The 23,976-nt window shown below is 34.8% G+C and overlaps 1 protein-coding gene across 1 annotated transcript; it reads left to right on the top strand.

The window, feature by feature from the left end:
* Positions 1 to 364: 364 nt before the first annotated feature.
* Positions 365 to 21,969, top strand: LOC143247939 (cadherin-86C-like). The gene is made up of 11 exons (XM_076496490.1): positions 365 to 469; positions 9,548 to 9,616; positions 10,554 to 10,699; positions 12,887 to 12,931; positions 13,649 to 13,741; positions 16,471 to 16,554; positions 17,264 to 17,389; positions 19,888 to 20,028; positions 20,289 to 20,367; positions 21,005 to 21,126; positions 21,739 to 21,969. The coding sequence occupies exons 1-11, from the start codon at positions 418 to 420 to the stop codon at positions 21,967 to 21,969; spliced, it is 1,188 nt and encodes a 395-aa protein (XP_076352605.1). The 5' UTR covers positions 365 to 417.
* Positions 21,970 to 23,976: the final 2,007 nt, after the last annotated feature.

Raw genomic sequence — 23,976 nt, 5'->3', positions numbered from 1 at the left:
TGTAAACTTGAAAGTGAAACTCATCTTAAACATTAAAAATATGTTTCTGACTAAAATTGATATTTATTTTACTGAAGATTATAAAGAGCTTATTCACGTTCTCCAATTTTGTGATTAAGCTTTAATATTATTTGTGCGTTTCGATGAATGTTTTTTAAATTTCCAAACGAAATAACAGCCTTCAAGTTTCCGTCTGTGTTACGACATTTACGTAACTATTTGATACATGTTTTTATTTTATTTTTGTGAGTAAATTAGCCGGATATTACAATTTTAAATATAATATATAAACTACACAGCATTTAATGCGATTGTCGATTATATTTTCTCAAAGAAAATAACGTTGATGTCGTACCATTTCTTTCAGATTTTTCAATGTTTTGAGTGTGAAAGTCCTCGAAAGTCTTACATGGAATCATGTGGATGTGGACAATTTTAATGTTATTGTTACAAAACGTGACGGTACAAGGTAAGCGTGCGCTAGCTAAGGTGTTATCGAAGCAGCGTACATTTTATTTTCCAAATCTGAGGTCTGAAGTCGCAAATTATATCGCTAGTAAACTGGGATAAAAACATTTATAAAGTCAAATAATAAGATACAGTTATTCTAATGCAACATTTAGTTAGGGAATCTTGACTCGTAATCTTCAGGTCTCAGGTTTGAGTCCCGTCATAAAACTTGCTCTTTCAGCCGTGAATGCGTTTTGATGTGACAGTTAAACGCACGTTTCGTTGGTAAAAGAAGTAGACCAAGGAATGATGATGGGTAGTGATAATTATCTATCTTCACTCCAGTCATATTGTCCTGAATTGGAGATGGCTTGCATAGATAGTTTTCGAGTAGCTTTGCGCGAAATTCAAGAAAACAAACAATACACGTTATTCTAAGCGTAAAACAAAGTTGTGTTGAAAAATTCAACACTATACATGCATATAAATGTGTGTTTGTGTGCGTGCGCGTTTGTCATTGTTTGATTACGGCTTTTGTTACCGTTGTTTGTTTTTTTCATTAACCTGATTTTGAAGTGAATTCCACCAGAATCTAATCCATATGCAGGGACTTGTTGTTAAGATATTCATAAGCCTAAAAGCACCGTTGTTCCATTTTTTTTTCAATAGTTTTGATTATACAACAGGACGTAAGTCACTATTGGTTGAATTTTGATCTTATACATAATATAATTCAGTCGGTACTGATGTCGATGCAGGCCTGTCAGCTTTATCGATTTGGAGTCCTGTTTCCCGATCTTCGGACATGTGACTATGATCTCCCAATACCAACGTTTTTTTAATAATTTAACAAAATGAATCGAGTCGCAAAATTCAATTCCACAGAGTTCCAACCAGGATAAAGTAAATATTTATTCATTTTGTGCGGCATTGTCACATTTTGTTATATTATACTATCTGTTTGTTGTACCGCATTCCAGACCACCCAGTGAAAGGGCATTTTGAACGGTGAGAAAGATAGTAATTAATAACAGGACTAGTTTAGGGCATGACACAGTATGTTCCCCTTTAAATTGTTGACTGCCAAGTATTTCAGCTGCTGCGGCAACTCCGCACTAATTTCAAAATGCAACTCTAATGCTTCTTTATTTTGTAATTTTTTTCATGGCGCCATTTTGAATCGAAAGTGAAACAATTTGCAAGTAGGTCAAATGCATGTCTTTAAAAACACATTACGAACACATCATTGAAAACGAATTAACTGGTCCGTGGCACTGTGTTACCGATCGGCTTGGACGAGTTATCTCGTCTTCGGCACTGAACAGGTTAAACTAACTGTACCCCAAATCCTCAACCAAAAATTACAAGCCCAGCAAGCAGGTATTGAAAGTTGCCAAAGGTGCAACATACGAGTGTAACAAAGGACACTATACACGATATGTGTATTCTATTTTTTTTTTCAATTTTTAAAAAAATGTATAATGATATTAGAAGATGACTTTGATTTTCTTAGTGTAACAAGCCCACTGTAAATGAACAGAAAACATGATTTCAATAATTAATACAAGTGTAAATATTTATCTGAAGTTCCCCAGATGTGCTTCCCCCAGTGGCACAGCGGCATTTCTATGGAGTTACGCCGCTAGATACCAGGTTTCGATACCCATGGTAGGCATAGCATACATAGCCCATTGTGTAGCTTTGTGATTAATTCCAGACAAAAAAATCCTCAGAATGAATGAAAGAGCACTTTGTTTTCTCTAAATTTTCTGATGGAACATGCTTCCCCTAGGGGGCACTTCTTCACAAAAAGTTTCTCAGTTTGGCACCTCTACAGGTATGCTGAAATTGACACCAACGAATGTGCCCAATTAACACCAGGCATGCAAAAGTAGTAGTTTAATAAACGCATATTTTAATTGGATTTTGACGAATTGAAACGGAAACACACATTAACATCAACATGATTCGCTTTTTCTGTAAACACGTTTCCTAAGTATCTCTTTGTGGTTTCTAGTTATAATTACTGTTTGCGCTTTCTATTTAATATCGAATTTTAAAATTAGTCAGTTTTCACAATAATTGAGTGAAAAACATTCTATCACATTCTCTCTCTCATTTTCTTTATATATACGTTCGTTTACTTGTTTATATTAATGTCTTATTATATACACTAGAAGAAAGGTAGCTAGTCTTCACCACCCACCGCCAACTCTTGGGCTAATCTTTTACTAACGAACAGTGGGATTTACTGTAACATTATAACGCTCCTACGACTGAAAGGGCGAGCATGTTTGGTGCGACGGGAATTCGAACCCACGACCCTCAGATTACCAGTCGAACGCCTTATCCCACCTGACCATGCCGGGCCTCATACAGTCAGTCAGAAATGACAGGACAAATACTACCACACTGCTACCCCATCCGATAGTATACCCTAACCTTACATTTCATAGCTGTCTGAAATAAATAAATTTTGTTAAATCAAGTTTGACCAAAAAAAGAGAACAGAAAAGTTCAGTCGAGGCAGTCAAAAGTCAGTAAATTTCTTTGTGAACCAATCAAAATTAAGATCATTCAAGAAATGAATCCGTGCCGAATTCATTGAATAATTATTGATAAAAATCAATTAGATTCACAATTTCTAATATATAGAAAAGCTAATTCGCATTGGTTGAAGTACGTTCCAAAAATAGCTTTTATGTCATGTTGCTTAGTAACAAAAGTATAATGTAATATCTAATATAGTTGTTAATCTATTTTTTAAAGTATAAATTGAAATATATAGACAAAAAATCAAGAAAAATACTTGCTGTTTTTTAATTCAAAGTATTTATTGATCAAATAGGTTTCTTTTTAATTGAAAACGTTTATGATATACCTGTAAATAGCATAATTCAGGAACGATTTATTTTTAAAATTGAATCGATGTTTTTTTACTTTCATGATAAATTTTATGCACTTGGCTCTAGGCAAGGTTATTTTACACTACGTCTTTACTGTAGGCTTGTTGTACTTACACTCATTACACTTAAAGAGGTTTCACGGCTACCTTGTACTCCCTTCACTAAATCTGTAATGTGCAGACAGTAATCGAATTATTCTATTTAGATAAATCCATTTTGGCTTTTATGACTCGTCTTATTTCGAGAAATGAAACATTACTTGACACACTGGTTTTTATAAAGGTTAGACTCATGATGCTGTATAGGCAGGAATACAAAATACGTATAAATGTCCACTGTATAAAGGTATAAATCATACACAATACCGTAACACAAAAAGAAAAGAAAAATAGTAAGTAATTTTCTACTAGGAAAATAATTATAAATCTCTAGTTTGCATCATAAATATTTTATTAACTTTTCAATGAGATGAAAAATGAATTGATCTCCGGAGCTTTAACAACTCTGTTTAGAACTTGAACTGTCACCAGGCAACACTCAACAAGTGATGACAGGAAATATGTGTTAGGAGAAACGATAGTGGATCCCCATGTAGTAATGGCATAGAAAAAAACATGATGTCATATTTATAGCCTATGGGAACGGTAACACCAGAACAAGTGCAAATCCGCACAATCTGTGACTCAAAATTACTCAATGATTCACACACAGAACTATTCGTAAAGTTTGTCCAATTTCTGTCAGCAGTGTGAAAGCTGAGGTTGAAATTTGTCCAAATTCTGTCAGTAGTGTGAAAGCTGAGGTTGAAATTTGTCCAAATTCTGTCAGTAGTGTGAAAGCTGAGGTTGAAATTCGTCCAACTTCTGTCAGTAGTGTGAAAGCTGAGGTTGAAATTCGTCCAACTTCTGTCAGTAGTGTGAAAGCTGAGGTTGAAATTCGTCCAACTTCTGTCAGTAGTGTGAAAGCTGAGGTTGAAATTCGTCCAACTTCTGTCAGTAGTGTGAAAGCTGAGGTTGAAATTCGTCCAACTTCTGTCAGTAGTATGAAAGCTGAGGTTGAAATCCGGCCAACTTCTGTCAGTAGTGTGAAAGCTGAGGTTGAAATTCGGCCATTTGTTCTACTTCTTTCTTCTGATATTTTCTTTTTCTTCTCCCTCTATAACTTAAAAACGAAACGAGCTCTTCAGTCAAGATACAAACAAACATTCAGTGCTAAGTGTAAATTAGTTACCACAATACATAAATTACATTACCTACAATTCTTAAACTAAATAAAATACGTAAAGGGTACAGATTTCTTGGTTGGCTTACTGTAATAGCGAGTAGTTAGTACAGTGTAATCTGTGAGGTGTATAAATAGGTAAATATAAAAATAAAAATATTTTTACCCTCCCTGCATTGTGAAATCACAATATAGGAACGGTCGTAGAATGAAAGAGGGATTTGTGAAGAATATATATAATATTATTATCTAATTTGTTTCTGACTTTTTGTACCTTATGATATCTGTAACATGATAGAGAAATGTAAATTATTTATAATTTTACAAAAAGAAAAGAAGTGAACACAACAGTCTATTTGTGCTACGCCCACCACAGGTATCAAAACCCGATGTTTGGCGTTACAAAGCCTCGGATTTAGTGTTGATAATGGCTTGCAATAACTCTGATAATGAATGTGAGTGGTGAGATCGTATGTTTAGTAAATAATATTGAAGCCAATACAATTACTCAAGAGCTCGCTACTTGTATCAGTTGATACTTTTGAACAAATAGACTGGAAATATAACAACTAGCCAACAGCACTCATTGCCATCTGGACGAACTGCATTTGACTGTCACTCTGATAACACACTAACGAACCCAAAGCAAAGAGTGTGTACTTATGTTTTTCTTATAGCAAAGCCATATCGGGCTATCTGTTGTGTCCACCGAGGGGAATCGAACCTTTTATTTTAGCGTTGTAAGTTAGTAGACTTACCGTTGTTCCAGCAGAGGACGCGAAGAGCGCTTTTTTCAGCAATGGGACATAAACCACGTATCATCGGTTCAAGCTAACCATGGATCACAACCGACCCATTTGGCAAGAAAGACGCTTTTGTGTAAATACGTTTTAAAGATTATTCACATTAAAGGAATTTTGCAAAATTAAATAAATACATGTATACACTCAGTACACCTGCTCTTTACAGCCAAACAGCGAATCATGTGGCTGCAACTCAATATATAAAGCATGCAGACATGGTAAAGTGGTTTAATTGTTGTTCGACCAAACATTAGGACGTGGAAGATGTGTAATCTAAGTGACTTTGACCCTGAAATGATTGGTGGTTCGAGCATCTCAGAAACTGCTGACCTCGTGGGATTTTCACGAACTACAGTCTATAGAGTTTACAGAGAATGGTGAGAAAAAAACGACAAAAACATTCAGTTAGTGGCAGTTCTTGTAGGCGAAAATACCTTGTTAATGAGAAAGGTCAGAGAAGAATGATCAGACTCGTTCAAGGTGACAGAAAGGCCACAGATACTCCACTAACCACTCTTTGCAATAATGGTGTGCAGAAGGGCATAATCAAACGTTTAGTATTATAGCTATCAATCACGTTAAATCCTCTAACTAATGAATATAAAATTTAAAAATATGTGTTGATAACGCTGCACAACAAGTTTTTAGAAACTTTTGCTTCCTAAAAAGGTTTTGCTGATTGTGACAGGTACCTGGTGGGTATGCACAAATATAGGAATTCTAAGAAATAGGCAGTTAACTGTTTACCGGCAATAACGTATTTAATTGCGTATATGTTTCTAATACGATATTAAGTTCAACATAATTAAAAGTGTTTTGCTCCTGATTTTCGTTTGTACTCAATGTCCGGTGCATCACATAGTCAGTAGTCAGCAAGCATTGACAGATTCCAGTTGCCCTGATATCGTTTTTCCATTGTAGCAAAACTGAATATTTCGATGAAAAGGTACGTGATGGGCAAATATGGATGTGATTTTCGTGATCAGCAGCCAAAAAATCTATAAGGAACACCCAACAGTGTTCAAGAAGCAAAAACTTTGTTGTGCAGTGTAATATGTATACATTGTTAGATTAGAATCTATTTCAGAGTTTGATTAGGGCAGGGGTTCCCAACCGGTGGGTCGCGACCCCCTGGGGGGTCGCGAAGTCTTGGCAGGAATTCACCGATATGCTCTCGTCAGTAAGACTCTCCCTGCCTCTCTGCAGGAAGTGCTTGAATCTGTAATCAAAATTGTAAATTATGTGAAGACTCAAGCACTCAACACTCGCCTATTCAAAGAACTATGCAAAGACATGAATGCTGACCACGAAGTCCTTCTCTTCTACACAGCAGTACGTTGGTTGTCGAAAGGAAACGTTATTAATCGTGTCTTTGAAATGAAAGATGAAATAAAGCTATTCCTGGAGACTCAAGAAAGGAACTATCTTGTAGCTTACTTCGAAGATGAAGCATGGAATAAAAGGGTTGCGTACTTAGCCGACATTTTTGACCAGCTGAACAAGCTCAATTTGAAGCTTCAAGGAAGGGAAACACATGTTCTCCTTTTTCAAGATAGTCTTCGGGCCTTTGTTTCCAAACTGCAGAATTGGCGTCGGAAAACCAATCTTGGAAACATCGCTATGTTTGAAAAACTTTGTGGAGTGACGGATGAGTCTCAGATCCAACTGGATCAGTTCCTCAAGGATGAGATTACCGAACATCTTCAATCTCTAGAAAAGGAAGTCGGGCGTTACTTCCCTGAGCTATCACAGGAACAGGAGGCCCTGGTAAGGAACCCATTTTGTACTGAACTTGATGTATCCAGCATCCCAGATGATATCCAAGATGAATTTCTGGATCTAAGGAACGACTCTTCAGCTCGTGATCTCTTCAAGGTGAAATCCGTGACTCAGTTCTGGTGCGCTATGTATCAGTCATACTCCAAAGTCAGCATGATAGCTTTACGTGTCCTTGTTCCATTTGCTTCTACCTACTTGTGTGAGGCAGGATTTTCCACTCTTGTCAATATAAAAACAAAGAATAGGAACAGATTGGATGTTGGAGATGACATGAGACTGGCTCTAACAAACGCTCGGCCACGAATTTCAAAGCTTCCTGCTGAAATGCAACATCAGGCATCTCACTAGCTGGGTTGGATAGCTGTTCAAACCTATGTTAATATTATTTTAAGAAATATATGTTCTTTTTGTGAATTCAGGTTGGACCAATGTGATTTAATTTGCTAATAAATAATTACAGAATTTGTAAATATATTTTTTTAGATGTTTCTTTCCCTCTCCTTCACAGAAAATAAAAGAAAAATTAAGCTGCTGATAGTAAGCCCTAAGTAGGGGGTCACATGGGTTTCAAACTTTTAGGTAAGGGGTCGCGAGTGCCAAAAGGTTGGGAACCCCTGGATTAGGATATATTTTGTATAAAGTAAGACAAAAAAAGATGTGGATATATAATATGGCGGGTAATGGTACGAAGGAAACAAATTCATGAACTAGGAAAGTATTCACACGTACGGCCACATAGTATGGCAGGAAACAGTGTGAAAAAATACATTATTTTATATTAAAATCTGTGTGTGAAAAATTAATAACCATTGAAAGTGATATATGGTAATATTTTCATTTCTTAAATAACGCTTACTTATTTAATAAACGATCTTTCGTCAGGTGTAATTTATAGAACAACAGATTTTATATTATTTTTTCGTTCAAGGGAGAACATAATTAGTAAATATGGAGCGTCGTAAAATCAAATTTTATGTAACAAAAATAGACCGTTTAATTTATTATTAACTAGTTTAAAAAAATATCGATGGTAGTGATATTAAGTATAGTTAATAGTAATGGAAGAGGAACACGAATTGACTGGTGGTACAGAAACAAATCACTCTATAGCGTGATCAGTAGCTGGATTGAGGTTAACAAATCGATCACTTATAATGAGTATAGAATAAAATCAGTATAACGGTTTAATATCGTAGGTCTGCTAAAGAATCAAAGTTTTAGTTATAAAAAATATTTTGCTTTTACTTTTACTTCGTTTGATTAAATCACAGAATCTTTTACTTAAAACCTGAAAAGCAATGAAACGGTACTGCTAAGTTTTGGATAATGCTCAATGCCCTTTGAGAAATCTCAAATTTTAAAACAAATAGATCCTTTGATATTACTTTCTGTTATTGGGGTTGCGTGACTTTTTATTATGGAACTCCTGAGACTAAGCTTTTCCAAATTCATGAAAACGAAGTGATTTTATTAAAATATTTTACAATTTTCACCTCATATGAGTAAAAAGTGGAGGAAGAAGTCTGGCGAGATCTGATGGTTAGGGTGCTCGGCTCCCATTCTGTCCGTCATCGAACTTGCTCGTTCTTTCAGCCGTGGGGGCGTTATAATGTTACGGTCAAACCCACTGTTCGTTGGTAAAAGAGTAGCTCAAGAGTTGGGGGTGGGTGGTATTGACTAGTTTTCTTCCCTTTAGTCTATCACTGCTAAATTAGAGACGACTAGTGCATATGGCCCTTGTATATTTTTGTGCCAGATTCCAAACAAACCAAGTCATGATTTGAAAAAAAATGTGTGGGTTACTGGTGAAAAACAAAACGGTAACTAGTACCTCAAATTTGAGTTTTTTCTTCGATGACACTGAGAGATATTGTTATCAAAACATATCAGATATAAATAAAATAAAGCATATTCGATTAAAGCTTGCAGTAAAATGTACCCAGCATATGATATTACTTGACTACAAAGACGTACCTTTCATGAACGTTAAACAGTTATATTCTTCAGTTGAAATAAGGTTCTAAAATTATTCTTACGTATGCATATATTTACACTGTTTGTATGTTATATTAAAAGTAAGAATATGAGTATTTTTCAATGTTGCCCATTTTCATTTACACTCAAGTCAATAATGTTTGTTGAATAATGTTTGTTGAATAATGTAATGTTGTTGTCATAATTAATTCATGATTAAATAATGTTTGTTGAATAATGTAATGTTGTTGTCATAATTAAATCATGATTAAGTAATGTTATGTTTTAATAATGTTTGTTGAATAATGTAATGTTGTTGTCATAATTAAATCATGATTAAATAATGTTTGTTGAATAAGGTAATGTTGTTGTCATAATTAAATTATGATTAAATAATGTTGTTATTTTTATTAGGAAATGCTCCAAATATTGAAGTTTCACACAACATGCGAGTATTGAAACTGCCCAGAGAAACCAAAATAGGTAAGCTTAGCAAAATTAGAGAGGTCAACCATTGTGGTTATGTTAGAACTTTTACTTATTATTGTTGTTTTTAACACACAAAAGTGAAATGCCAATATAGTGAACATTTATGTTGAAAATGTTAAGTTATTGTTGTTTTGTTTTAACACGCAAAAGTGAAATGACAATATAGAAAACGTGTTCCAATAAGACGTCTTATTTATTTTGTTTATTGCTAAATTTATAAAGCCCATTCTTTTGTTTCAAGCCAATGTACTGATTTTAGTAATATCGAACCTTACAAAACATTTGTTTAATGCTATTATGACACAATAATATCGTTAGTAATTTGAGTAAGAATTGTTTATAGGGCTCGTAAGAATTTATTTGTACGTTTCTATTTAAGTAAGCTTCATTTTTTTTCATAGGGGTCAAGGTGAAAGGTTAGAGGCACGTCGCAAAAGTTTATGTAATTATGTAGATGCCAGAAACTTGTTTGAGAAGTAATATATATAGTGATAACCTCTTTACTACCGATGGTATTATTCATTCATTCCATTTAATTTCATGTTTCAAAGATCAAAAATAGACCAATGATAAAAAGGTATAACAAGTTATGAAGCGTATGGTACAGTGATACACTTAAGTATCGTGTTTTCTCACATCAGTTATTAGTCCTGCTATTTTCTGACGTATTATGTTTAATATATTTTTAAAATTAATGTTGTCAAGTTACGTACTGCAGTGATCACAGTAATAATTTGAAATACAAGTCAAGAACACAAACTTTGACACGAAAAATGTTTTAACTCTATATTATCGAATAATACATGTCATTTGTGTTTGTATTAGCACGAAATAACGCTTCATTCATTGTTCCTATTTATTTTCAATACACGTGGTTACCTCAATAAAGACTTGAAACCGACGAGTCACGTGAAACCTTACTTTTGTTTAGGAAGCATCGTTTACCGCCTGAAAGGTTACGATTCTGATATCCCTGATGTCTTGACTTTCGGAGTTCGTGGGTCAGGAGCCGATTTCCTGGAAGTTCGTTCCGCAAGTTTTACCGAGGCGGATGTGATTTTGACGAAAAGGCCTACGGTATAAACTCCTTTTTATTAGGCCTAGATTATCATATAGTTGTCGTAAAAAATAGTTTGATGAATACTTAGATACCCGAAGTGGTAAATCATCTTGGGGTACCAAGGAAGTTAAAATGCTGAACCTACATTGTTATTGTGTTCAAAAGTTTTCGATGAACACACAACCATACAGGATAAGTAACATCAGTTTTAGAAATATTATTGACGGTGTCTACTTGTAAATAGAAATCTTCGTGAAATTATATTTTAATCGAGTGTTTACGGTATGTTTGTTGTATGTTTAATTAATTCTTTCTAACCCTACAACAAATTAGTTTAGTTCAAAATAAACGTAAGTTGTTCCTAATAATTTTGAAGACGCTAGGGCGTTTTTAAAAACAGAAACAAAAGTAGTATTATAATGTAATAAATAACACGAGACTGTCACGTTCAAGCAACGACAAATTAGAAAGAAAAGCATTTGAAATCATGTGTCAGTTCAAGTGTTTTTAAGTGCAGTGGCGGATCTATGTTTTGACGTGACTGAAGGGGTGGATCTATATTTTGATGTGACTGAAACTCTTTCCACAGGTCATTATTAAACCTTTTGAAAAGTTCTCTTTTTTTTTTTTTTTTTTTTTTAGGTTTAAGAATAATTTATTTCATAGTTCATCGGACTAGAGGGGTTGTAACTCCTAACCCCACTCCGTAGGTTCACCAGTTTATAAACTATTCAACTAAACACACAGACATACTGTAAAGTTTGCTGTAATAACATATTTTAGCTGACTAGAATTGCACTATAAAATGTGTATCCTACTTACTTCCTTTACGAGGTTTGCTTAGGTAACGTTTACAGAAAAGCTATTATTATAAATATATATTTATACAGAATTAACTCTATCAACAAGGGTGTTACAAGAATGGAAAAGAAGTTAACTTTGGTAAGAGGGATATCATAGGATAGGGGTAGACATGTCAAGTATTTAAAATACAAATACGTGGGCTTCTTTAAATGTAATCGAACAACATATCTTTGTACAAACATCACCCACATACCGTGAAATTTTATCCAAGTTATGTATACATGCCCTATAAGCTTTAAAAGTATCAAGTGTACAAGTCTTTCCGCAAACTTCATACTGCAATATAAGTGAAATGCGTCGTTTATCAAAAGCTCAGGCATAAGAAAAATAGGTATAAAAACAGTATATCACTCGTCCGCTGTTCATGAAACACAAGAATAGCCTCTATATATCTACATAATAGGGAAATTAAATGTATGCCTAATAATGTGGTATGATTGATTGTTTGGAACGAAGCACAAAGCAACAGAAAAGGCTATCTGTGCTCTGCCCACCACGGTTATTGAAACTAATTTTCTAGAGGTATGAGTCCGCAGACATCCCGCTGTGCCACTGGGGAGCAATAAGATACGAAAGGCTGACTCGGTATATTTTTTAGGCGAAACACAGATAGCCCGATTGTGTGGCTTCGCGCTTAACAACAAGCAAGTAAACAAACTGTATTCGTGATATAACACGAAAATGTTTATGCCCTATCTTGACATGCGCGAAGTCTTTAAAAAAAGGTTTATGCGCACACATATTTATTTCTGTTCAGTTTCTTCTTTTCGAGTGCTTCTTTGTGATAAATACAGTACGTATATATTACACATGTCTAAACTGCACACGTGCCACGTTCCATGCGAGGCAGAACGTAATGCTGCCTCACGCGGATAAGTCATGCGCGAGCTGTAAAGCTGTTGACAGCTGGTTCACCTGTCACAAGTTATCAAACTGATTAAGCAACATCACTAAATCAAATGAGTTTTGCAAGCTAAATCTTCATGTCAAAGAAATCGATATTTTCAAAAAGATGCAATGATTTACAGAAGAGATGTCCTAACGTATTAACATTAATTACTATTAAAACCAAATATTATTTCTCGTAGCAAATTACTGGAAATAAAACATTCGTGCAATACACCGACCGTGCCCGTGAAGCAATTATCACAGATACACTTTCGTGAAGAAAACTTGTCGATAGAAGTACAAAAAATGTAAAGGACACCTTTATAGTTGCACGTTCCAGATGTTACTATAACTTAATATAATTATACATTTTATAAGTTTGTCCTAATTTGACGAAGAAAACGTTCTATACACTGCATGATATTAAAATGTGCCTCACGTTTTTTTTACAGGAAGACCAATACAGGTTTACAGTGTTCGTTACGGATGGAGTTGAGGTACGTCAGTTTCTATCTCAGTTGCCATCGTTACACACGTTTGCTGTTAAAATCATTAAAAAACGAATAGCAGTTTGTTTGTACTACCTGGAATACTTCTAGTAAGGTTGGGCACTGTAACTGATACATTTTGTAACATTGTAAACTAGGCATTTCGTATGCGAAAAAACTAGTTGACGTCTCAAAGTCAACCTTTTTGTTTGTGCATCGTGCGCTTCAAGTCACACGATTACGTCTAGTTTTGTGTTATCCTCTAATAATGTCAATTATTTGTTAGAATTTCATTCTTGCTCATCAACTCACGTTTTTAATCTCTGGGTTTTGTCAACAAGTTGAAAAGTCACACAAAGTAACCTTCTTTTATGTTAAACAATCTAACCAAGATGAATCAGTAAAACTACTGCTCCAACAACAAATTCGTGGTTCTAATTAACACACCTACGAAAAGACGTTTCTAGTCCTGATTTCTCCAAGCCCGTTCCCCTGGCTGTGGTTTCGCTAGATAGCAGATAGGGACAGTGGGAATCTCGTTAATCCATTCATTAATGGATTTAAATGGCAATTTCATTTAAATACAAAATTATTAGCCTAATATTAATAACCTTTCAAGTTGCTCTGGGGCCTATTAGGCCCCACTTTTCGTAGGAGTATTAACCGAGTTTGAGCGACAAGTTTAACAGTAACACAGGTTAACTTTTGTCTACACGTCTTATGTAGACAACTGAAGATGAATCGACGGTCGTCATCACAGACGCCACTAGGATTTTGTCCCCGTTTTTGCAGTACGACTCAGTCATCAAACTATCTGAGGTTAGTTTCAACTTGTTTGCAATTGCACTTTCTCAAACGGTTGTATTAGTGGAATTTATTGTTTTATTTTTCAAAATAAATACTTATTTGTTTTAGAATTATAAATTAAAAATACAGTATTTAATATCCGGAAAACAACAGTTTAATGTTTTGTTTCATTTTGTAAAGTCTCTGTTCTTACCATTTTATAACAAACTTAGAAAATATTTTTTATGTTAACTTTCATACACGGCAAAAATGGAAGCTATTACCAAAGAAACTGTAATTCATTTATGAAAATGGCCGATGTTTGTTGTTGTTATGCCTTGTTGGCCCGGCATGGCCAAGTGTGTTAAGGCGTTCGACTTGTAATCCGAAGGTCGCGGGTTTGAATTCCGGTCGCACCAAGCATGCGCGCCCTTTCAGCCGTGAGGGCATTATAATGTTACGGTCAATCCCACTATTCGTTGGTAAAAAAAAGTAGGCCAAGAGTTGGCGGTGGGTGGTTATGACTAGCTGCCTTCCCTCTAGTCTTACACTGCTGAATTAGGGACGGCTAGCGCAGATATCCCTCGAGTAGCTTTGCGCGAAATTCAAAACAAACAAGTTATGCCTTCTTTTTGAAAGAGAGGTCACCACCGTAATGCTAATAAGTACATTACTTCGTATTTACCAATTTATTTTTTAAAGTTGAGTAATTTATCATGTGTTGAAAACTTGCTTTAAAATTCAAGGGATATAATTTCATGTTTTGTATCGTGTGATCTTGGTAGTTTCCAGTGGCGCATTTAACGTCAATGCAATTGGGGAAACGCATCGATGGGCCTTTCATAATGACGAACCCACGAAATAATACAAACAAAAAGTTATATGTCTTGGTGCTCAGATTTCCATTTAATTTTCTATGAGTGTGTCACTTGGTAGTACAACGACAAGTCTATTAACTTACGATGCTAAAACCCAGGGTTCGATCCCTCGAGGTGAACACAATAAATAACTAAAAGAGGTAATGCTCTGAAACAAACAAAGAAGCAAATCTATGAAAGTTGGTGTTTAACAACAAATAAAGTAACAAACAATGTTTCTATAGATAAGCCCCCGCTAGTACAGCGGTATGTCTTCGGAGTTACAACGCTAAAATCAGGGGTTCGATTCCGCTTGGTGGGCTCGTCCGATAGCCCGATGTGGCTTTGCTATAAGAAAACGGGCCTGGCATGGCCAAGCGCGTAAGGCGTGCGACTCGTAATCCGAGGGTCGCGGGTTCGCGCCCGAGTCGCGCTAAACATGCTCGCCCTCCCAGCCGTGGGGGCGTATAATGTTACGGTCAATCCCACTATTCGTTGGTAAAGAGTAGCCCAGAGTTGGCGGTGGGTGGTGATGACTAGCTGCCTTCCCTCTAGTCTTACACTACTAGATTAGGGACGGCTAGCACAGATAGCCCTCGAGTAGCTTTGTGCGAAATTCCAAAACAAACAAACAAACTATAAGAAAACACATACACACTTTATAGATAAATATCTTCCATCAGAAAATTTCTATAAGAGAATCCAAACATATGTTATGTTTCTGTTATCAATTAAGAACAAGTTGTTTGTTTGTTTATAGTTAAGTACAAAGCTACACAATGGGCTATTTGTGCTCTGCCCACTACAGGTTTCTAGCGGTGCAAGTCCACAGACATACCGCTGAGGGGCAAGAACAACAAAGCTTTACATAATAAATAAAACTTATACAGTAAGAACAGGGGGGGAGGTAATACAAGGATTAAAATATAAACATATTTCAATAAATCTATGAGTAAGTTAATTAGAATGTTCATAAAGTTTCACACACATACAACGTACGAAAATGAACATTTCTTGTGTGTGTTTTCTTATAGCAAAGCCACATAGTGTTATCTGCTGAGCCCACTGAGGGGAATCGAACCCCTGTATTGTAATTGAGTAGACTTGCCGCTGTACTAGCGGGGAGGGAGCAACATTCTTCGTATTTTTCATTGAATGTCATCAGAGAAAAGTTTTTTAAATATTTCTGTCTCAAGCACCACATCAGACCAAACGTTTCAATATTATGTTCATTTTATCCCAACAGTGAGTTAACATTAAAAATAAACACAATAAAAAACTGTTTGGGATCGAATCCCGTTATCGAACATGCTTATGTTTTCAACCGTGGGGGACTCTCTGATATACCTGCCAATCCCACTATTCACCAGTAAAAGAGTAGTCCAATAATTTTGGGTGGGTGGTATGGACTAATTGATTTTCTTATAGGTAATCATTTCAAAGTTAGGGATGACTAGCGCAGATAGCTCGTGAATAGCTTGGCGTGAAATTCAACAGACGAGCAACGTGAAAGCTTGTGTGTCTAAAGTCTAACAATAATGTTTCTAGTTTTTACACGCACAGAGACATCCTGTGAATAGCACCTCTACTACCGCAACATTTTATTGTATGCAATCTGTAAAATATAGTGTGAAACTCCACTAAAGTTTCTAAAGTTACGCTGTGTAACTACAACCTGCAATACATTCTATGAGCCAAGTTTGAGTGTTTCCGGTATGCTCTCCTTAACTTTGTCAAGACGCCAGATTACATATCTGGTTGGTAAGCATTATATGATAGACTTCTTTTAAATAGTTTATCAAATTTCCTTTAGTTTCTTACCCCTTACTCTAATTTTAGACACCTACTACTGCATTACTTAAGATATTCAGTTAGTAATTATTTCATAATTATTAATTCTGGCAGAATACAGCTCAAAATGCTACCATTACTTCTGTAGTGGCCAAAGATAAAGACACGAGCAACCTTCCAGTAAAGTTTGAACTTCGGGTAAGTTATGTTCTTAGTTCAACTGTTAGAGCTAAGCTTCTAAAAACATATTAATTTTATGGAGAGTAGGAACCAGTTTTAGTGTTTGCTGCCTTATCTTGTGGATCATATTGTTTTTAAAATATAAATTACCAGTTGTTAAAGATTTCTTGTGTAGTGTAGTGTAATATCTGTTTTCTTACAGTTCAGGCTTGCTAATATATGGAGAAAATTTAAACTAGACAGGTTTCAGAATGGATGCATGTTGTAGCGGCCAGGTGGCAACGGCGATCGATCCGTAGTCTGAGGATCGCGGGTTCGAATCTTCGTTCCATCAAACATGCTCGTCCTTTTAACTGTGGGGACGTTATAATGTGACAGTCAATCCTACTATTCGTTGGTAAAAGAGTAGCCCAAGAGTTGACGGTGAGTAGTGATGACTAGCTGCCTTCCCTCTAGTCTTACAATGCTAAATGAGGGAGAATTAGCGCAGATAGCCCTCGTATAGCTTCGCGCTAAATTCAAAGATATACAAATATATTGTAGTAGCTAACATTTTTAACGTCTTTACCACCAAGAATACTTCTAAAATGTGTATTTTGATATAAAAAAATTTCATATTTAGACGACGATCACGGAGTAAGACCTAATTTCTTAACTTAATTTAGAAAAGTTAGCTGTCAAAATTAGTTTCACTACAAGTGTTAGAAAAAGAATTCTTTTCTTCTAGGGGTCAGATAAGTTTTCCATAAAGTATGTGTTTGGTCCACGAGGCACAAGTAAAGCCAAAATTGTTCTCATTCAAAATGTCGACTATGAGAAACAAAACCTTTATCGACTTCAAATACTGGCATTGGTAAGTTGTACAGTAACTTAGAACAGAAGCTGGCAGTATTGACAGTTAAAACATAAGTACTTAAGCCAGTAATTAGACTAGAAGCTAATATGTTTTGACCAGTGACTAGAACAGAAGCTGGCAGTATTGACAGTTAAAACATAAGTACTTAAGCCAGTAATTAGACTAGAAGCTAATATGTTTTGACCAGTGACTAGAACAGAAGCTGGCAGTATTGACAGTTAAAACATAAGTACTTAAGCCAGTAATTAGACTAGAAGCTAATATGTTTTGACCAGTGACTAGAACAGAAGCTGGCAGTATTGACAGTTAAAACATAAGTACTTAAGCCAGTAATTAGACTAGAAGCTAATATGTTTTGACCAGTGACTGGAACAGAAGCTGGCAGTATTGACAGTTAAAACATAAGTACTTAAGCCAGTAATTAGACTAGAAGCTAATATGTTTTGACCAGTGACTAGAACAGAAGCTGGCAGTATTGACAGTTAAAACATAAGTACTTAAGCCAGTAATTAGACTAGAAGCTAATATGTTTTGACCAGTGACTAGAACAGAAGCTGGCAGTATTGACAGTTAAAACATAAGTACTTAAGCCAGTAATTAGACTAGAAGCTAATATGTTTTGACCAGTGACTAGAACAGAAGCTGGCAGTATTGACAGTTAAAACATAAGTACTTAAGCCAGTAATTAGACTAGAAGCTAATATGTTTTGACCAGTGACTAGAACAGAAGCTGGCAGTATTGACAGTTAAAACATAAGTACTTAAGCCAGTAATTAGACTAGAAGCTAATATGTTTTGACCAGTGACTGGAACAGAAGCTGGCAGTATTGACAGTTAAAACATAAGTACTTAAGCCAGTAATTAGACTAGAAGCTAATATGTTTTGACCAGTGACTGGAACAGAAGCTGGCAGTATTGACAGTTAAAACATAAGTACTTAAGCCAGTAATTAGACTAGAAGCTAATATGTTTTGACCAGTGACTGGAACAGAAGCTGGCAGTATTGACAGTTAAAACATAAGTACTTAAGCCAGTAATTAGACTAGAAGCTAATATGTTTTGACCAGTGACTGGAACAGAAGCTGGCAGTATTGACAGTTAAAACATAAGTACTTAAGCCAGTAATTAGACTAGAAGCTAATATGTTTTGACCAGTGACTGGAACAGAAGCTGGCAGTATTGACAGTTAAAACATAAGTACTTAAGCCAGTAATTAGACTAGAAGCTAATATGTTTTGACCAGTGACTGGAACAGAAGCTGGCAGTATTGACAGTTAAAACATAAGTACTTAAGCCAGTAATTAGACTAGAAGCTAATATGTTTTGACCAGTGACTGGAACAGAAGCTGGCAGTATTGACAGTTAAAACATAAGTACTTAAGCCAGTAATTAGACTAGAAGCTAATATGTTTTGACCAGTGACTGGAACAGAAGCTGGCAGTATTGACAGTTAAAACATAAGTACTTAAGCCAGTAATTAGACTAGAAGCTAATATGTTTTGACCAGTAACTTGGAACAGAAGCTGGCAGTATTGACAGTTAAAACATAAGTACTTAAGCCAGTAATTAGACTAGAAGCTAATATGTTTTGACCAGTGACTGGAACAGAAGCTGGCAGTATTGACAGTTAAAACATAAGTACTTAAGCCAGTAATTAGACTAGAAGCTAATATGTTTTGACCAGTAACTTGGAACAGAAGCTGGCAGTATTGACAGTTAAAACATAAGTACTTAAGCCAGTAATTAGACTAGAAGCTAATATGTTTTGACCAGTGACTGGAACAGATGTTAGGAGTATTGACAGTTAAAACATAAGTACTTAAGCCAGTAATTAGACTAGAAGCTAATATGTTTTGACCAGTGACTTGGAACAGAAGCTGGCAGTATTGACAGTTAAAACATAAGTACTTAAGCCAGTAATTAGACTAGAAGCTAATATGTTTTGACCAGTGACTAGAACAGATGTTAGGAGTAGTTCAGTTAATATATTTTGACTAGTGACTAGAACAGATGTTACTAGTATTGACAGTTCTCACTGTTCATATTCACAAGGTTGATAACATACGAGTGTTCAGATTGTACAATTCAGTTGTCAATAATAGGTATACAATATGAACATTTTTACTTGAATAAAAAACTGACAATTGCTAACAGTCATCCTGTCAATAAATTGTTTAACTTATAGTTACTAATTCAGAATTCTACAAGTAATTTAGTACGGATACTTATGGATCCAAATAGAGAGTAAATTCACTTTTTTGTTAACGTTCTAATATATGCTGTATTAAGTTGGAAGCCATCATAATGATATGAACTGAAAGATGGCGACTTTAAGAAGGCAGAACAATTAGTTATTGTAATCGTGATTGTTATAATATATGTTGTAAATAAATACAATGTTTGTTATAAATCTAAATAAGTTCCTTATTTTCTTCTGTTATAATAACAAATAGAACGTTCATCACCGCGTTAGTGATAAATTGTTTCTGTAACAGAATGCCTGGACCAATGAGACAATAGATACAAGAAACATTGCTACGGTAGACATTATAGTAGTTGTAGAAGATGTCCAGGACAGCCCTCCGTTCTTCACCGAACTTCCGAACGTAGTTCGAGTGTCGGAAAGTCTGAAACCGGTAAGTTTTGAAGTTGATACATAAATAAGTAGTGAGAACAACAAATAATCCGCCAAAATCTTGATCAAAATCATTAATGATTAATATTAATATGAAGAAGAAATTCAGAAGGTACAAAGTTGTCTCAAAAGCCGATTAGTTCAAACTAATTACCAAACGCTTAAACTGTAGTCAATCATCTGAGAAAAGAATGGATTTATTTTATATTTGCCAGCTTTCTTGTTCATTCATCTATAAAGTGTTTTTCTTTTGTTAATTAGGGTGACAAAGTTTTACAAATTCGTGCTGAAGATGGAGATTTTGGGGATCAGCGCGCCATCTTGTACAGCTTTCTTCCAGGTGAAGTGTGCCGAAAAAACAGATCTCTAGACACATAATATCCTGATATGATAACGTCGCAAATTAAATTATTTGAAATGTTATCTCTGAAATATATGTTTAACTTTTGGTTGAAGGAAAAAAAATACACCTTGATATCCAGAGTATGCTGACAAGATGAAAAATCTTACATGACGTTGTTTTATAGATTAGCTTCTTAAAATGTTAGTCCAACCTCTGATTGGATGAGACAGTTACTGAATATTTGTTGTGGTAATATTTCTTAACCCGAAGAATCATACAACTCCATTAACAGGTCCTACATTAGTTAACGAAATCCATACGTTACTGGTATTTGTTGATAGTCTGAAAACAGTCCTCGGTATTCAATTTTTAACGTTTTGAATTCATTACGTTTGAGATGTCGCTTAGCTTTGTCCTTATAGTAAAATGCTAACACGTTTCAACAGTAGCATCTGGGCTATGAAACATTACAGTAAAGATAAATTTAAAATATTGAGATATGAAATACAAAATTAGTGTCTCCGACGGCAGACTTGACGGGCCCTCTTGTGGATCTTTCTCTCTCATATATACATAAATATATATATTTAATTTTGATTCAGCCTCTTCGCTACTATATTTAATTTTTTTTTAGACATACCCTGGATTACGTTTTTTACCCTGAATTCTACAACTGGGGATATAACGCTGGCCAAACCGATAAGCGAGTTGAAGCAACAGTACGGAACTGGTCTTCCACTTCTTCTTGGTGTTAGAGTAAGTTCAGAATATAATCGACTTACCACTATTAAATACTCTCGCTCACAGTTCTCCAAGGTTTCGATAGCATTTTCTAAACACACTTAATAAAAATACAAAAACAATTTTTAGTTAAGCACAGTTAATTAAGGTTCATTAGCACAGCTTGAATGTGCAAAACTGCAGTCCACACAGAGGATAAAACCAATCAAATAACACATTAGACCTCTACGTCAGGGATTCTGTTTTTTCAATTTAACTTTCGATTGTAAAATAAAGGAAATCTTTAACATGTTAATACAATTATTAAACAGTTGGACGGCTGTATAACATCGAATAATAATTTAGTTTTTTTAAATTGTAACTAATATTTTTATTTGTATCTCAGGACGGCTGGTATGGGTGTTAACACTTTTACTGATTAAGCAGAGAACAACGTTTCGACCTTCTTAGATCATCTTCAGGTTAATTTGAAGCTGCTTTTAATTAAATGTTAATTAAAGTGTTAATTTAATTAAGTGTTAATACCCATACCAGCCGTCGTGAGATACATTTTTACTTCAAGTTGGTTTCTCGTCATCACGAATATTTTTATTCGTCAGTTTGAATTATCATTATTTTTTCTTTCAGGCAAGAGAGGTATTTTCGTCTGGAGTTCCCCCAGCGTTCATAGAGGCTGAAGTAGCACTTGTGTTAGTTAACACTGAAAACCATCCACCTAAATTTGCTAACGCTCGTTATGTAGGTTCCATTGAAGAAGGAAGTCCAACACTCACCGCTGTTCGTTGGGAGGGCGCCACTTTCGCTCGAGTGATCGACGAAGATCAGGCGAGTCATCTGCCGGTCATCAGTTTCGTGTGATATTTCATTAGTTCGTTTAATGGCTGAAGATTCTTTGAAATCGAAAAGCAAGATAAAATATTATTGTCGTATTTTTTATTGTTAATTCAGAAATGTGCAAGGTTTATCTTAGTTATAGGACGTTTGGATGCATTTATTATGAGCTTGTAAATTTATGTACGTATGTTAACATGTTTCTTTTTTAAAAATATTTTTATTAACGCCGCAAAAGCATTTACTTTTTCAAATATATTTTAATGAAATTTAAAGAAATTAAACATTTTTCTTTAGAGTAAAAGGACTTCATATCAAATCTCACATTGAAGTTTAACTGTCATATATTTTATTAGATATTTACTTAAGAATATATGATATCAAACTTTAACAAATGTGGTTTTCTTTATAACTGTGTATTTGGCTTTGAAAGGATAGTTTGTGACTAAAAGGATATTTGATTTAAATTTGAAATAATATTGAGTGACTTTCAATGTATACAGGGGTGTCTTTCAAAGAGTATTATGTGACTATTAAATGTTGTTCATGGGTGCCTTTCAAAGGACAATATTAAACAGTTTTCACGGGTATCTTCCAAAGAATAATACGTGACTATTTATATTATTAAATAGCTTTAGTGGGTATCCTTCAAAGGGTAACACGTGACTATTGAATAACTTTCGTGGTTATCTTCCAGAGGGTAATATGTGACTATTAACTAGCTTTCACAGGTACTTTTCAAAGAATACCACTAAATAGTTTTTATGGGTATCTTTCAAAGGGTAATATTAAACAGTTTTATGCGTATGTTTCAATGGGTAATACTAAATAGTTTTCACGGGTGTCTTCCAAAGGGTAACACGTGACTATTAAATAGCTTTAGTGGGTATCTTTTAAAGGGTAATATGTGACTATTAAATAGTTTTCACGGGTATCTTCGAAAGGGTAATACGTGACTATTAAATACCTTTCGTGGGTATCTTTCATAGGGTAATATATGACTATTAAATAGTTTTCATAGGTACTTTTCAAAGGATACTTCTAAATAGCTTTTATGGGTATCTTTTAAATGGTAACATTAAGCAGTTTTATGCGTATCTTTCAAAGGGCAATATTAAACAGTTCCATGGGTATCTTTCAAAGGGCAATATTAAACGGTTTCATGGGTATTTTTCAAAGGGCAATATGAAACAGTTTCATGGGTATTTTTCAAAGGGCAATATTAAACAGTTCCATGGGTATCTTTCAAAGGGCAATATTATACAGTTTCATGGGTATTTTTCAAAGGGCAATATTAAACAGTTCCATGGGTATTTTTCAAAGGGCAATATTAAACAGTTCCATGGGTATCTTTTAAAGGGCAATATCAAACAGTTTCATGGTTATCTTTCAAAGGGCGATATTAAACAGTTTCATAGGTATTTTTCAAAGGGCAATATTAAACAGTTCCATGGGTATCTTTCAAAGGGCAATATTAAACAGTTTCATGGGTATTTTTCAAAGGGCAATATTAAACAGTTCCATGGGTATCTTTCAAAGGGTAATATTAAACAGTTTCATGGGTATTTTTCAAAGGGTAATATTAAACAGTTCCATGGGTATCTTTCAAAGGGTAATATTAAACAGTTTCATGGGTATTTTTCAAAGGGCAATATTAAACAGTTCCATGGGTATCTTTCAAAGGGTAATATTAAACAGTTTCATGGGTATTTTTCAAAGGGCATATTAAACAGTTCCATGGTATCTTTCAAGGGTAATATTAAACAGTTCCATGGGTATCTTTCAAAGGCAATATTAAACAGTTTCATGGGTATTTTTTCAAAGGGCAATATTAAACAGTTCCATGGGTATCTTTCAAGGGTAATATTAAACAGTTTCATGGGTATTTTCAAAGGGCAATATTAAACAGTTCCATGGGTATCTTTCAAAGGGTAATATTAAACAGTTTTGGGGTATTTTTTAAAGCAATATTAAACAGTTCCATGGGTATCTTTCAAAGGGTAATATTAAACAGTTCCATGGGTATCTTTCAAA

This window comes from Tachypleus tridentatus, chromosome 3, assembly GCF_004210375.1.
Source record: "Tachypleus tridentatus isolate NWPU-2018 chromosome 3, ASM421037v1, whole genome shotgun sequence".
NCBI lineage: Eukaryota > Metazoa > Arthropoda > Merostomata > Xiphosura > Limulidae > Tachypleus > Tachypleus tridentatus.
Note: the sequence above shows the minus strand (reverse complement) of the source record. Positions and strands in the feature narration are given on the sequence as shown.